This window comes from Gossypium raimondii, chromosome 3, assembly GCF_025698545.1.
Source record: "Gossypium raimondii isolate GPD5lz chromosome 3, ASM2569854v1, whole genome shotgun sequence".
NCBI classification, from domain to species: Eukaryota; Viridiplantae; Streptophyta; class Magnoliopsida; order Malvales; family Malvaceae; genus Gossypium; species Gossypium raimondii.
This window is the reverse complement of record NC_068567.1, coordinates 55127285-55144158: the sequence shown is the minus strand read 5'-3', so window position 1 is coordinate 55144158 and position 16874 is coordinate 55127285. Positions and strand designations below refer to the sequence as shown.

Below are 16874 nucleotides of genomic sequence, written 5' to 3'. Positions count from 1 at the left end.
TTTCTCAACAAAATTTCCCATTTTAATTTAGGAATTAGTTGCAGCAATTATAGCAACTTTAGTTTCCTTCAGTTGGAGTTTCTCTGTATAAAATTTGTTCGACCTTTTTGAGCAAATATGGTTGAACGAGGTCCTCGTCTCCATATACCCCAACCATTTCCTTCATTGACAACCCTCAATTGCTTCCCCTGACCTTTCCATACAAAAGGAGTACGTACCACATTTCGGAAAAACTGAGCTCTGATTAATTGAAAATGATTTTTAAAAAATGATTTATTTTTCTAGAAAAGTACGTACCATATTTTTTTATGTTTGGATGAATGTATGTAAAATATTTTCTGTTGTTTAATAGATTTATTAAAAATATTTCATAAAAGTTGTTTTTAATAAAACATACATTTGAATTTTTTTATTTTTTCATTGATTAATTAAATTTATTTTTATCTATAATTTTGTATTTTACATTGTTTTTGCATATATTAAAATATTATATTAAATTCAAATTTATTACAATGTTATTTTTAATTACATGACTATCAAATAAATATTTTTATTTAAAAGCGACATCAACAAAATTGACAAAAAATATAACGGTGTCAACAATTGGACTTGATTTTAAATTTGAAAAGTAAAGGGACTAAATTTTTAAAATAAAAATACAAAGACTAAATTTCAAATTTACAAAATGTACATAGTCTTATACATATTTTAACATTTATACTACAAAGCATTTCTTATTAATGTATTTATAATTGTAATAAATATTTATTATTAAAATATTAATATTGAATATTTTCTATAACATGTGAATAATATTATTTAAAATTATTATTTTAAAATAATAAATTATATTTATTATATTAATGATTTATTATATGACTAAATATAAATAATTAAATATGTATGCTTAATAATATTAAAAATATAATATTTTAATACTTTTAAATATTTTTAAAAATAAAAATAAAATTTATCATCAATATAAAAATATATAACTTGATTTAAGTTAATTTTTATATAAAAATAAAATTATTTATAGAGGACCTCCTTTCCGGGAATGACTATACTTTTCAAAGAGACAAATCATTTTACAAGAAAAATGGCTTATTTTACGTTGACACATTTTCCGTTGATTAAACTGTTTTCTGTGAAACAAACGCAGGAAAATATAGAAAACATTTTCCGTAAAACCTTTTACATGTAAACAAACAGACCCTAAATCTAATTTGGTTAATTTAGTTAACTTAGGTATAGTTGAATCTAAAGCAAAACTTGCAAAAGATAACAGCAGATATAACCCATTATTAATGTATATATTAGTGAAGAATGAAACAATGTGCCACTTTTTACTGTACTTGTATGACTGAATCAAACAATGTAAAACATTGATTAAAGATGATTGTACGATTGAGAGTAATTAACACATGCAGCAATATTGAGAAAGGCACCATATCATCATTGAAAACGTGGCCAAGTAAGTAGGTAAAATATTAACAACGATAGCATCCTATATAATATAATTTATCTTTGAAGCTACACAACTTATATTCATCCATTGCTCATTCAGTCTATTCATTCTTGATCTATCAATACCTCTCTTGACAGGTACCACCAAAATTTTAGGGAATTAAAACGACGTGAGGCACAATAGAGTCAGACCTTACCAAATTCGGGAGGCTGCTCTGTCATTCCAACGCCTTCATTCCGATGTTTCTGCCATCCACCAGTATCAGCTCTAGAGTGAGCCCAGTAATAGAAGACTGATCCCATCAATGACAACAAAGTTAGAGCAGCTCCAGCAGCAAATACACCTTTCCTCAGTGTAGCACATGAAATGTCCTCTCCGCCAAAGATTCCTCTGTACTTGGTGTGGTATGCATTTTTTGCTGATCCCGCCAGTAAACATGCCTCAGCTCCCAAAAAGCTTAACCTAATTCATTGCTCATATTATGTTAGAAAACGAACTCAAACATTCAAAATGGTTTTAGTGCACTAAAGATACTAAGATACTTGCCCATATTGCGAATGGGGTCAAATAATGGTATCTCCAAGTGATAATATTTAGTTTTAAAGTCATCAGTTGGTTGATAAGATTATTGACAATAGAATGGGGGTGATAAGATTTTTCTCATTTTAACTCATACTAGGAGACAGCTTAAAACATTATTGATGCCTATTTGCAGAGTATAAATGGGCTTAAAGATTATTCTAGCAAGCAAAAATTTAGGAGGATTTAGATAAAGTGGTGCTAGGAATACCTAAGAAGAAAATATTTTAATTGGAAGTAATTCTCATGAACATGGAAGGCTTAGTTGTAATGGGCTTGAGAGTGGTCATAAAGAATATGATTATGGGGATAGATACAAGGCAGGAAACACCATCCTGGATTTAGTTTGTACCTTTTGACTCAATTTTATGAAAAAATGATTAAGAAAAGGACTCTGGCTAAGACTGGAATGAACGCAAGCAAAAAAGAGTACTTTATGACCACAAGGGTAGGGAGGTTTTGTTGCATAGCTAGCTAAATTGATTTCTAGGTTTAGATGCTCATTCCAAAGAGACATATAAGAAAGTGAGACATGTTCTAGACAGTAGGATTAAGTTACAGAGGCTAAAGGGGGGACACATAAACATCAAATTAGTTGTGAACACAAACACTAAAAGCTCAAAGGTTAGGAGAGTGCAACTGGAATTTTTTATGACCACAATACATCTGTGTTTGAAGTTGAAGTTCTATTGAACTACTATCAATGATCAATCTTGTTTTTCCATATGGTATGAAATGTTAGGCTAACAAGAAGCAACATATACAAGAGACAAGTATAGCGAAGTTGCAAACGTTAAGATGGGATGTGTGGTAAGGCTAAGAAAGATGTGGTTAGAAACTAGATATTCACCTCCAAGATGAGATGGCTCTTAAAGAAGATAAGGTGACAAAGATTAGCCACATAAGAAGCAGATCGATAGCTTAACATGTTAGAATAATGAAAAATTTGGCATTGCATTGGATAAAATATTGAAAACCAAGACCAAAATAGACATGGATAAAATTAATAGAACTTGAAGAGAGGCCCGGCATAAATGTTTCTATGTCTTAGTTGCTGTAGCTTGTTTGTTTGATTGGTTTAAGATGAAATTATACTTCTTACCAGTCTATTGGCTTTGAAAACTTTGTGAATGGTTAGCTTGTTAAAGATTGAAAATGCAAATCAAAAGCCCATTAAACAAAAATGTTCTCTATTAAATCAACGCATAGAAAAATTATCAAATTTAATAAATACAACAGCATAATACTGTACTTTGCAAGTATCATAAAGCATTAGTAATTCAACAGCTAGCATCTTTGTACAACCTGTTAGTCTCTAAGTTAACTTTGTGGGCTCCATACACGTGAATAATTGATTATACCAGTGGGGAAATTGCAGCGCATCCAGACAAAACCAACCATTTCCATTTCAGAGAGCCTACCATCTAGATAATCAGTTTCTAGCCTGGAAAATTTGTTCCTCTAAATTACTAACAAGAATACTAGATAGATCTTCCAAAATGAACTCAGGCAAAGCAAGTAAAAATATGTTAAATCGAAGTGGTAGGGAAAAAAAAAAGGTAATCAGATTTGAATTAGGTAAATTTACCAGGAGAAAACGAAGAAAAAGATGGCGCAAGTGGTGGATGAAGTGGCGGAGACAAGGCCTTTGCCAAAGCAGAGACATCTAGTAACGCCGTTAACAACAACCTGGCTAAGAAGGAGCAGACCAAAAGCAGATAGTCCGTACACCGTCGACGCATCCGTACTGTAGAGGCAGTAGGTCCTCTCGTCGTACTGATCAGGCACCACCTCAGCCTTCATTTAAAAAAAAAACCACTAGTTAAGTTAAAACAACAGAAAATTACAGTTTCACATGTGAGAGTGAGAGTGAGAATGGGTACGAAGCTACGGCGTCGTTCGGCGCCGACGGCGAAGACGAAGGCGATGAGATGGAGAGCAAAGATGATGGCTAAAATAGGGACGGATATGGCCATTGTTACCAGTTTTTGGGTTGAGGTTTAGCCTTAAAGGGAGGGAAAATGGAAAGGAAAAGGAGGGCTAAATAGATGGGGTTCTCTTCTTTTGAGGTTTAAGAAGAAGACAAAAGAAAGGCTAACGGGTAAAGAGGTAAAATGTCTTTTTCTTTTTTCACGCTATAATTCGATTATTTTACTTTTTCAATTTAAACATTGTTAGCATTTTTCAAAATCTGTCAAAGTGCTTTGGTTAACACTTTACACCATATTTTCACAATTTTACTCCTTTTAAAAATATTTAATCTAAGTCGATTGAGTCTTAATTTTATTGACATCAATATTATTGCTAGTACAGAAATACGTGAATTCGATTGCGTTGGAATGTATTCTCCTCATTTTTAAGGGTTGAGAAGGAACTACGCATAAATTTAGACCTTGTATAAAAAATAACAAATATGATAAAAACTTATAAACATATTACTATTAAATTTATATATTATATGTAAGTATAACAAATAATATTGTTGCCAATGATTCCGACTTTGATGGTTTAAGTTTTTTTAAATTTATTTTGGTTTAAGTTGAATATATTTTTATTTGAGTTTGATGTGTTTTATATTGAATTGATTCTAATTTTATTTGATAGAATATGTATTATTTGTGATTTGTTTTGTAAACTCTTTCGAAGCGAAATAAGTAGTATAAATTATTATTGTAGTGAATCTTGAAAAACAAGTTTAGGAAGAGTTTGGATCCAATGATAATACTTGATATTAGATGAATGATTCGCTTGAAGTTTAAATTCATCTTTGAATCATCTCGACAAGATTTACAAATTTTGAATGATGTCTTAAAAACTATATAATTTTTATTTGGAGTAAACTTGGCATGAAACCTCGTATCTTAAAAGATCGAGTCAAGAGATGATTTAAAATATGTTTTGGGATGTATAATTTAATCTCGTACTTAAAAACATCATTTCTTTTGTAAATAATTTAAGTCATATTTAAAACATTATTTTTAAATGAATAGTTTGAGCGAAGTAACAATAATTTAAGCTGGTGATTGGAATCCAATCATAATCATTTTAATGCCGCAATCTCTTGAAAGTCCATCATTTTTACTTGTGCTTGGAACTAGTATAATACCTTGCTTGTGATATCTTGAAATTCAAGTTTTTTTTATTCCATGTCAGGGTTGTATGTTCGTGTCTATGATCAATTTCAATGCATTCAAACTATACTCTTGAATTCAGTTTACATGACTAGTTTCTGTTAGAGGTGCTCATGGGTCGGGCGGCCCGACGGCCCGCCCGAAATATAGGAGGATTTGGATAAAAATATAGGCCTGAAATATGGGCTTGGGCAAAAAAACGAGGCCCGTTTAGAAAATGGGCCGGGCCTTGGGCACCACTTTTTTGACCCGGGCCCGGCCTGATATAATAAATATATTTATTTTTTAATTTTTTTAATTTTAAAATATTTTTAAAATACTTTTTTTTATTTTTTAATTTTAAAATATTTTTAAAATATTTTTAATTTTAAAATACTTTTTTTAATTTTTAAAATAAATTTTTGGTATTTATTAAAAAATAGGCCGGGCCGAGCCTGGGCAAAATTTCAAGCCCATATTTCGGGCCGGGCCCGGGCCTAGGACCCGGGCCAAATTTTTTATGGGCCCAGCCCGAACCCGGCCCGGCCCATGAGCACCTCTAGTTTCTGCACAGGTAAATAAAATAAAAAAATTTACTAAATGATTACCCTTGTTATATTCCTTTGAAAAGGAAATGGTGTGGGGGCATTACCTGCTGCTTTGCTTTTTGGATGCTTGCGGAATACATTGGCCTTTTAGTTTATTTGATTAAAAAACAAATTTTCCAATTTGAGAGATTAGTGGATAGTTTGATGGTTCATTCAGCAACAGCATATAGAGCCGAGCAGGAGATGATGGGATCCTTTCCCTTTGTCCTCAACCGCAATTGATGAAAGACGGCGACGTTGTTGGATTTTCGATTTTCCCAGTTGCTCACTGCATCTCTGGATTTACGGATAATTTTATGGGAGCTGCCTATGTTGAGCTTATCCCTCCTTGCCTCCTTTTTATTGATGTTGGGGTGCATTATTTTTCCAATAATTCCAAACGCATTTAAGTGCAAAATTATAAAAAAATAGTGCAACCTTTTTGACTTATAACGCAGCTGGCCAAAAGAGATACTTAAGTTTAAAGCTGGCAATATGCTTTGTTGATTGTGACCTTTTTTTTGGAGTTTAAAGTAGTACCATCTTCAGTTTTCAAATTTCACACCTATATTATCAAATCCTTTATCACTAATACTGTTACAATATGGGTTAGGTTAAAAGCTTTAACCAATTAAACGCTGACATGTCAGCATAAGATTTGTTTATAAATTAACATAAATATTTTTTTGCTTCTGACCAATACATAAGAACATAAATTCAAAAACATGTTTGAAGAGTTATGGATAGCTAAACAAACAGAGATGAAGTTAATATAAAATAAACATCACCATACATATTAGGGAAACAACCATCCGAATAAAATTCCCTTCATTATGTCAGGTAAAACATGAGATTCTATATTTTGTCATCCGGACAAGGGAAAAAGGCCTGGTTTTTCTTTGGCTTATTCATAATTTATACTTAAAGCAAGTCCGCGTGAGACTAACATATACCGATAGCAAGCAAGACTCACGTGGCTCGACCTCAGCTCCGCTCTCCATAAGCTTCTAAATCGAAAATTTTCCATTCGCTTCCTCTCTAATGCCTTGTTCCAACTTTTGTCCCAAGGCATTTTGTGTTAGAAAATTTTTCCCCGGTTCTTTCATAAATTGTTACAAAAGACAATCACCCCAAACTGAACTTTTGACCTTGACCTCCAAAATTGAAGTATTGTAATTTGTGGGTGATGTTTGACAAGTAACGGTTGCAATTCCATTCTGGAATGGTTAGGGGTACTACTTTTACAGAGATAGCTGAATATCACCTGCGGCAGAAAAAAGAATGTGAAATCTGGTCGATGGTCAAGAAGTCTTCTCAACCAACTGTCAGCAGCCTGAAAGAGGTTGTTCATCAAGTGACGATCACTTGGTCCATTAGGTGTCCACAAGGAACTTGTATGACGCAAGACCAAAAACAGGCAATTGCATCTTCAGACCACCATCCATGTTATTGAGACCTGTTACAACCGGTCCCTGAGCACTTTGTCCACCTAAAATATTTAGAAAAAACCAACAGATGAGGTTTATTTGCCATTACATGGGTGCTATCGGAGCTTATACAAGCACAAACTATTAGTGATTAATGGAAAGTCTGTCAGTACTTTGGTTAACATTAAGCAGCAAAAGTTTCTATAAAAAGGCATTTCTGTCCACAAAATTATATCAAATGAACTAGGAATAGGACCCTTTTCAGACAGAGCAAGTTAACTACTTGCAAGTCAAACAGGAGTACCTCAAAATCACTTTTCATATTTTGAAAGTACTTATGCATTATGAGACTTAACACTTGTTAGAGATGTAAAAGATTCAAATTTACAATTTACAAGCGAAAGCTGGAAAATATAACTTAACAAGAAAGCCTAGCATATCCCTTAGTTCACAAATAGGAAAGAAGAAAGTTTCAAAATGAAATCATTTAGTACCTCCTACTGGTGTATGAAGAAAATGGTAAGTCAGAAAGCAAGCATCTAGATCTTTTAACGTAGGTCCAGTGGGTATTCTGTAAATTGGATACCTACCATAATGTCAGAGGAACACGTCAGTTACATATGCAAACACAAGTTTAAAAATAACTTTTAAGAAAACTAAATAATAATACCATGCCATCGAAATCCAGCTGGAAGATAGTAAATCACAGCTTTTTAGGTCTTCAGTTCAGGGAACTGGAAGGCCAGATATACAATCTGTTATCATACATTTCGTTTAGGAAGTGACCAAAAATGAGAAAGGCATTGATCCAGATATTAAATGACACCATGCTGAGAGAGAGAGAGAGAGAGAGAGAGGGAGAAGGATGGAAATACATACTAACCTTGTCAGCTAAAGGTTCTCGGCTGCATGGAGGGTCTTGTTCAAATTACTCAAAAATAAAACAATTTTGAGAATTGACAGATTCACCGTCGTCATTGCTAGATAAGTCTTCTTGAAATATCTGCTGATCTCCCATGGACAATCTATCCATCCTAGGAGACATCTCACTTGTCATGCAGTGATTCCTTTTTTCTCTAAAAGGGTTTGATCCTCTTTCAGGTTCACAATCGCTACTACCATCACTGCAGGAGTCCCTAAAGTCACTATCACTGTCCTCACCTTGTTGCCTATCATAAAGAGAATTATTTAATATAACATAAAATATTTTATATAATTTTAGTTGAGGCAATTATCAAACAATAACAATTGCTAGAAACTACTAAGCCAAAAAAACAAAAAAGGAAAAAGGTGGGCTCTTTGGAAATCTTTTGCTTAGACAGGAATCTGTTTCTCAAGACAAAATAAGGAGAGGAGACGAAGAAAAAAAGAAGCAAAAATGAAAGGTGTGGAGAAAGGAGGCAAGGCAACAGCGGCAGCAACATGGTTAGCATTTTCACTTAAGTTTGGTCTAGGTTAACAACAAATATAATTACCAAGTGTAATATTTCAGCTCTATAAGGAAGCAACTCGATTTCATAAATAAATTTTAATACAAAGCAACTGATTCACTTCAAAACTATCACTATAAACACTCAGATACTTAGATCGTGCATGGCATTTTTGCATAAATAGGAACTGTGACACAAGACAATCGATTTGCGACAGAGACATAAGTCATCAAGTAAAGAACGAACTTACACCTTCCCAGAAAATGCTATAAACTAGGAAGCATAGAAACAGACAATAAATATGAATACGACATAATACGGGCATGATGACAAAAAAACCTTTTTAAGAAAATCATGATACTAATACAGCAAGATACAACAACAAAATATATATTTTATAACAATATACAAAAAAAAAGGTGTAAAATTGATATTTTCAATAAATTGTTAACATGCAAATATTTCTTTAATTGTTATTGCAATCAAATTGCTTATGTTGATTCCATTTTGGAAGAAAATGAAAAAAACCCTTTCATAGTGTCCGAACACGTCCAGCCATATTTTGACCTTTTTTTCAATTTTATTTTTATTACTCTTGATGCGTGTCCAACACATTTTCTGCGACATTAGAGCTGCATCCATACTTCAAAGGCTATAAATAAGTCAAAATTATTCTTATTATCCTTAACACTAGAAAAGAAGTTTTAAACCAAAAGACCAAGTAAATCCAGGTTATGTAGCATAGGGAAGTCGAGACTATGTAAGTATAACAAACAAACTCTCACAATTATAAGTTGCACTAAATTACATTCAAAGAAGAGAATCATTCTTTAACTTTAAGGGAATAGATTGGAAAGGCGTAATTTCCATTAAAAGAAACAACAGAAAGCCCTAACAGAGGGATATAATAATCATTCAAATCAACCCTAAATAGCCATTCAAATGACTATATCAAAATTGATAGTAAGCACAAAATTGTAAACTAAAATTAATTGTATCACTAATTCACTATAGTATAGCTAACACAAGAGAATGAACATATACAAATAAAGTAGAACTAAAAAGTAATATCCCCACAAGTTAAAACAAACTCCCAACGGTAGAAATGTATAATATACCTTGATGCCTTGGTAGAGCGCTTCAAGGAATCAGCGTAAATTCGAATACCGGATAAATAAGGTACATAATACTGGACAACAGAATCAAGGCAATTCAAAATTAGCGGGACTCCTGCTCCATATGCACTACACTCTTTGAATGACTCCCATAAATCACCTAACATGAAATATGGCTGAAATTCCTCGTCGCACATCCGCCACTCTCTCATCGTTGTCTGCTAAACCCAATTTCAAATATCATTCACACTTTTTTTTTTTAACATAAATACTCAACCTCCTAAAGTGTTCCTACTACTAATTGTAGATTTTTTAGATGATTTTTACTACTATATAAACGCATACAACAAAATGTTTATTTCTACTACTAATTGCAACAAACTAAAAAACAAAATCTAAAACAGAAACTAATTTAAACCGAACAAATTAAAACACTAAAAATCCTAAAGAAATAGTTTTGAGGTTGAACAAACCTTAGACATATAAAGAGTAGGGACAGCAGGCATGCCGAGACTAAAAACCTCTCTAATTACTCAAAGGAGAAACAAACGATTCAGAAGAGGGAACCGAAACCGGTTTAGGAAGGTCAGTTGAATCAACCCGCTTCTCAGACTGCCAGTTCACATGAGTGGCCGCCTGTTTATCATTTGATTGACTCGACGTAACATCGCATTGAGCTCGCCGCAGTTGATCGCTCAGCTGATTCAGGTTCGACCTTCTGGCCTTGGCCTGATTGTAAAACCGATCTTCTGGAAGAACTCTCCGGAATTCCAGTCCTGTCCCCAACATAACTAAAATTTCCTTGCGATTTCTTCTCTGAACTGAAAGAATTTGAAGCAGTTGGTTCTCTTTGCGGATCACAGGAAAAGGTTTGACGAGAAGTGAAATGGGATTTATTTAACTGGGACGATGAAGGGCAAAATGGCCAATGTAGTTGAAATAACGGTTCAGTAGACAAAATATTGATTTGAAAATTGATACAAAATTCATGATTATGGCACACCGCCATAAATAAATCTATAAGAAAGTAAAAAATGTTAGAAATTGAAATTTATGTATGCTATCTCATGTCAGTTTATTGATTGATTTTTTTTGAGTTTAAATGTTTTATAAGTTTTATATAAAGATATAAAATACATCTCTGGTGGATACTAAAATTTAATAATAATAAATTTTTATTATGTGTTGTTGGGTTAAAGATAGATTTGATTATGGGCTTGGTTGGGTCGGGTTTCAACAGAATTTTAGGTTCGTTTTCTAGCTCTGGATTCGATCCAATCGGGAAAATGGGCCTAAAATTTTACTCAAACACGACTCAAATTGTAGATGTTAAATTCAAGCTCGGTCTGTATTAATTTTTAGATTATTTTAATATATAAAATAAATTTAAAGATATAATACGTCAAATACACTGAAAATATTAAAATAAACATTTATCAACAAATTAAAATTTTTTTATACTAAGATAGTTGCAACTAAAATAGTAGTAAAATTAACAATAAAATAAAAGTTCTACGATATCCAAACAATATTAAAAACGATAGCGAAACAACAAAACAAGAAATGTTAGATAGTCATCAATTATTCTCGCAATCAATTCCTAATATGAAATAGAATAAATAGTTAGATAGTCAAATTAATGAAATGTCATAAAATTATAACAATAAAACAAGAAATAATTACCCATTGAAAATCCCTTAGCTCGTATTCAATCCTCAAAGCAAACAATGGTTTGAATCTTTTTTTGGTTTAAGTGAACTCTTTAAAGGTGTGGTAACTTTCTTCCCCATGCTAAAAGCCAACTCGGAAGCTACAGTCAGTATTGGAATTGCCAAAAGATTACGAGCCAATAATGAAAGCTCATGATATGAATTGAACTTTTGCTCTAATACATCTATTTGACTATTCAACTCAAGCTTTGATTTTTCCAAATAAAGCTTCAACTGTGACTTTTCACTCTTAGTATTGGATTCAATTAAGTATCGTTTATAATCATCACTCTCATCATAATCTCATCCCAAATCAACCCTATTAACATTGAGTTGATGCAAACTAGAATCAACAGGACTATTATTCGAAACATTGGAACTCCCGACCAAAGAGGAAGATGTGAATTTGGAGTTCTTAACATACTCATCAAACAAGAATTTAAGATTGCTAAGAATGGTTTGCACAAAATCTAAAGCATGAGTACCATAGATTGAAGTAAAGCAATATTACACATAATTTAACTTGCAACGAGAATCTAAAATCGCAGCACATGACAATATCAAAGAATACTCAACCCAATATTCATTAAATTTCTCTTGCATTTGCTTAATCATTGGAGTTAAAAAAGATTTAAGGACCTTTAACAGTATCGAGTAAAACCTTGTGAACCTTTCAAACCCCTCTAAAATAAAGATTAGTTGTTGGATAATTAAACCCAGAAAAAACACAAGTCACATCATAAAATACTTTCAAAAATTTGCAAAGAATAACAACATTTCTCTACTCCTCAACAAAAAGTGCAAACATTTGATAATCTTTATCTCGTTAGCCCCAATAATCTAACACATCCTTTTAGTAAAGAGCAGATTCAAGCATTAAATAAGTGGAATTTCATCCCACACACACATCTTGATGCAACTTTTTGGTTACATTCAAATGAAAGCTTTTATCGGCCACACCATAAAATCTTTTCCTACGAATTCCTAACTTTTTATGTACTTAATTCTATTATGAATCTTACCAACAACATCATCAACAAGTTATAAACCAACTTTAACTATAATATTAAATATATGTGCACAACATCTAACTTGAAAAAAGGCACCATCACACAAAAGAGCTCGATTCGCACTAAAACAATCTTTAAGATAAGAAACCATAACATCATTATAAGAACCATTATCAAAAGTTGTAACATCCCTAATACCACCGAAAAGTAAACAAGTGTCAAATCGGGTTGACATGTATTCAAAATTTTGAAGTAGAAAATAGAAATATTAATATTAGTGGAGAGGTGGTTAGATATTATAAGAAATTAAAAAAACTTTCGAACTCAAGGAAAATTAATTTAAGGAATGGATTAAATTGTAGAATTGTGAGGAGTGTTCGGTCATAGTGTGAAAATTTAAAATAAGAGATTATGGAATTAAATGGATAAGAAAAAGAGGAACGCATAATGAATAAATTAATCATGAAAGTACATGGAGATGTTGATGGTAGTGAAAGTGATTAGACACCATTTATATTTAATGATGATTTGATTTTTAATAATTATATATATATATATAAGAAAGAAGAAAAAGATGATGGATAGATATTTTGATAAAGGTTGTAGGAAAAGAAAGATGAAAAGAAAAAAAACCATATCACCATCATTTCTCAGCTTCTTTTTCATGTTTCCCTCTCTTCATTTTTACTGAGTTTTTTTTTCAATTTAGTCCCTTTTTCATTTTCAACCCTTTTTCCAAACCTTAAACTAAAAAATTTCTTCATAAATTGTTAATAAATCAATATGACAACTTCATAGTGAACTTATCATCTTGTAAAGCTAGCTAGCTAATAGCCATTTTGGAGGAGAAAGAAGAGTGAAGAAAAGTTAGGGATTTTGAGTAAATAAGGTAAAGATGATGGAGTTTCTTTTAGGATTTCATATTTATCTCATAAAAAATGTATGGAAATAGCATGTAAGTTTTGTTTTGATATTAATGTTGTATTTGTGTTATTGCAGAGAATGAGAAGAATGGTGAACATCCAATTGGTGAAAAAGGCCAAAAAATAGCAAATGGGTGAAGAAAGAAAGAAGAAATGGATTTATTCAAGCAATTTTTGTTGTAAATATATCAAAATTTTACTTTCAAAAAAATCTAAACCCTAAATGAAAATTTGGTAATTTGGTTTGGTTATACTCATAGGATACATTAGTAATTAAAAAAATGACGATTTGAACTAGAAAATTTATTTGAAAGTTGAATATATTTATATGGTGAATTGAAAATGTGTATATGCAATGAATTTGTTAAATAAGGACTAAATTGTAAAAGTGAAAATTTTAAATGGGTAAAATAAATAGTGATAGAAATTACTTAAGTAAGATGTTAGATAGTGATGAAATAAATGTCGATTGAGAACTTATGATAGTTGATTGTGTATAAAAAAAAGACTAAATCGTAAAAAGAGTAAAGTTAGAACTATTTTTAAATGTTGTGTGAATGTAGTGAAATTTTGTATGTTAAATGCCCATGTAGAGTGTAGACAAAATGTAAATTAGTAGGATATAAATGGCATGCCATTAGAAAAGTGATTAAGCATGCTAGCGATAATGGTTCTACGGTGCAAGTGAGTGACACTTCAGTGCAAAGAGATACCGCACGTCCGTGCAAAGAATAGTGGCACTTCATTGCATCTTATCAATTTTTTCGTTTATCCTATTGTGTTCTATTAAGTTTATAATTAGGCAATAGCAATATGAGGTAAGTGAATCTAATGTGGCGTAAGTAATTTGTAACTTGTGGAATTGATGTTTTAATAAAGTTAATATGGAAACAAATTTTGTATAAGGTGATTGAATGAAAAAATAGTAATATATATATATGTTTATATATGTAATTAAGAAAGAAATTAATTTTAATTGCATGTTATGATTCTTGATATGCTTATTAAGCTCTCATGAGCTTAACACGTTTCTTTTCAAACATGTAGGTAAAAATCATTTTGAAGTAAATGTGAAGATCGACTCCAACTCATTTTATCACATCTCAAGCTTTGGAGAAAGTATGAATTTTAAATTTTGGGCATTAGATTTGACATGTACATAAGATCTTATTGAGAATGTTATATACGATACTAAAAGATGAATTTGTTGGGTAGTGGTCTTCATTGTAAACTTTGTATTTTAGATATGTTTGAAGTTGTTTCATGATGATTAGAGTAATGTTTAGGGTTGATAAATGTATAATTGCAAAATTTTCATTGGTTCTTTAGAAAGGGTATAACTTATGGAAGTGTATAAAACTGGTTAGGGAGTAAAAAGTGCATGTTTTGAAGTTGCAGGTTCAACATCATGACGATGGCTACTCAAAAAGTCACGTCATGACGTTGTAATTCGCGTACGCACGACAAAGGATACTTAAAGAGTTATCTCATGATGTGAAAACCTCTTGAGGTTGCGACAAGCTATGGTAGTCACAACGTGGGATACCCCGTAGTCGCGACGAGCATCAAGTGGTTTTGATTTTCACCCTTTTGCCCTAAATCAACTTTTGGCCACTTAAAGAGCTTTTGTAAGCTTGTTTTACGATCAGATTAAAGCGTAAATCCAACACACCAAGTCATGCAAGTGTGTGGCCCAAAAGCATAAAACTCAAATAAGTCTCAGGACTCAATAGACCTTAATTGGAATACCAACTATACCTGACTACATCTGACATTGTTTAATGTGATGTATTCTAATCATATAACAATATCACTTATAATCAAATCATACCATCTCATTATATCAAACAAATCATATTCAATTCACCAAGACATAGTAACATTTCTATTTCTCATCTCAATAACTCAGCCAATATCATGTTATCACGTAATATACAAAAATCATTCTCGGATCATCAAATCAAGTGCATATTATATATGCAACATCAATTCACTATAATAGTTTATTAAGCCTAAATAATTAATATATATATATATATATCATACCATCTTGACCAAGATCACATTAGATTTTAATATCATATGAATCATTATTATTTTATTATAATATCGTAACTAATCACACACATGGATAACAAACATTATACTAATTATATTTGAACCATTAGAACTTAGTAATAGGTTTAATACTTTTAATTATTATTTCATAATAATATCTTTAACAAATTATATTAGCACAAAATGAATTATATTAGCACAAACTAGATTTGTTATTTGTTGTTCATACAAGTTTTTTCGTTGTCCCTCGACGTTTCGTCCTCGTACTTAGCCTTGTTCCATGACATTAGAAACGCTGTTAATTTCTCATCATTAAATAAGTTATTTAAATCTTTCATTATAGTTTTATTTAAACTCTAATATCTGAATTTCTCGTACTTTACAATCTATTTGATTTAATTTAAATACAGACTTCATAGTTATATTATAGGGACCTCAACTACTAAATTATAATCTTAAACATAAAAGTTTTCACTCCTTACGATTTGATCCTTAATAACAAATAATTAACCAAGTAGCTTTAATTGATCCAAGCTCAAATTAACTCTTTCTATTAAACTTTTAACATGATTTCATCATAATACAAGCTTAATTTCATCGTCTCGTATTCTCTAAACTTCCATTTTCTCCATGAATTTAACAATGAGAATTTGAATTAGTTTCAACAATAATTAAATTAAATCATTGGTTAAATTCACCAATTTTCCATTACTAAAATTCATAAAGAAAATAGAAATAAAACATTCCCACCTTAGACAAATTTAAACCAAAAATGGGAAGGTTATTTGTTTTTATTTTCCCTTTAATGTATGGCCATGGAGAAGATGAGATGAGAATCGATTTATTTTCTTCTCTCTCCCCTACCACTTAACATATATATATATATATATATATATACTATATAATTAATTTTTAATTAACTAATTAAAACCAAATCAAGGGCCATTATTTAGTCTAAACAATGAACGCCAAGATTCACCAAGGCCACTAGTCCTACTTAATTAATGGTTAGATTATTATTTAGCCTTTGGTTTAATAGCCATTTAAACCCCTACTCAAATCCAATTCAATTTCAACTAGTTTTAACCACTACACAATTTAATCAATGTATTATTTTCTTTAATAAATTAAATAAATAATTTTATAATTGTCATTACAAATTTTCATAATTAACTCATAATTTCTCAGTTTAACACTTAGGCTATATCAGTTTAAGGAAATTTGACCTCAAATCGAGTTTTTTGACACCGACGAAAATTGGGTCACTACAGCATTAACCATACCCTTCTAGAATCCAACTAATTTAATCCCCATTCCTCGCTAATTATACTCCTATGCTAGGAAAGTTGGATTAAGTCTTTAAGAATAGGCTTGTAATAACTCGTTTTCCAATGGTGATTTCAAGACCACATTTACGATGTGTGAGTCCGTAAATATTAATTATTTACAATTAATATT

At 31.4% G+C, this 16874-nt stretch overlaps 2 protein-coding genes across 2 annotated transcripts; both read right to left on the bottom strand.

The window, feature by feature from the left end:
- Window positions 1–1435: 1435 nt before the first annotated feature.
- Window positions 1436–4099, bottom strand: LOC105794774 (uncharacterized). The gene is made up of 3 exons (XM_012624084.2): window positions 3931–4099; window positions 3636–3844; window positions 1436–1930 (listed from the first exon to the last, which is right to left on the bottom strand). The coding sequence occupies exons 1-3, from the start codon at window positions 4021–4023 to the stop codon at window positions 1654–1656; spliced, it is 579 nt and encodes a 192-aa protein (XP_012479538.1). The 5' UTR covers window positions 4024–4099; the 3' UTR covers window positions 1436–1653.
- A 2389-nt stretch (window positions 4100–6488) lies between these two features.
- Window positions 6489–10711, bottom strand: LOC105794773 (uncharacterized). Its single transcript, XM_052628546.1, is given in 7 exon segments — window positions 6489–7233; window positions 7666–7757; window positions 7842–7887; window positions 7890–7926; window positions 8055–8340; window positions 9720–9934; window positions 10190–10711. Coding segments are annotated over 7 exon segments (825 nt in total). The 5' UTR covers window positions 10223–10711; the 3' UTR covers window positions 6489–7117.
- Window positions 10712–16874: the final 6163 nt, after the last annotated feature.

Bases quoted from the DNA above. Each gene is read 5' to 3' on its own strand.
- LOC105794774 (XM_012624084.2), bottom strand. From the start codon at position 4,023: ATGGCCATATCCGTCCCTATTTTAGCCATCATCTTTGCTCTCCATCTC. The intron at 3,845-3,930 runs GTACCCATTCTC...TTTTAAATGAAG, and splicing joins CCGAACGACGCCGTAGCTTC to GCTGAGGTGGTGCCTGATCA. The intron at 1,931-3,635 runs GTAAATTTACCT...GCAATGAATTAG, and splicing joins TTTTTCTTCGTTTTCTCCTG to GTTAAGCTTTTTGGGAGCTG.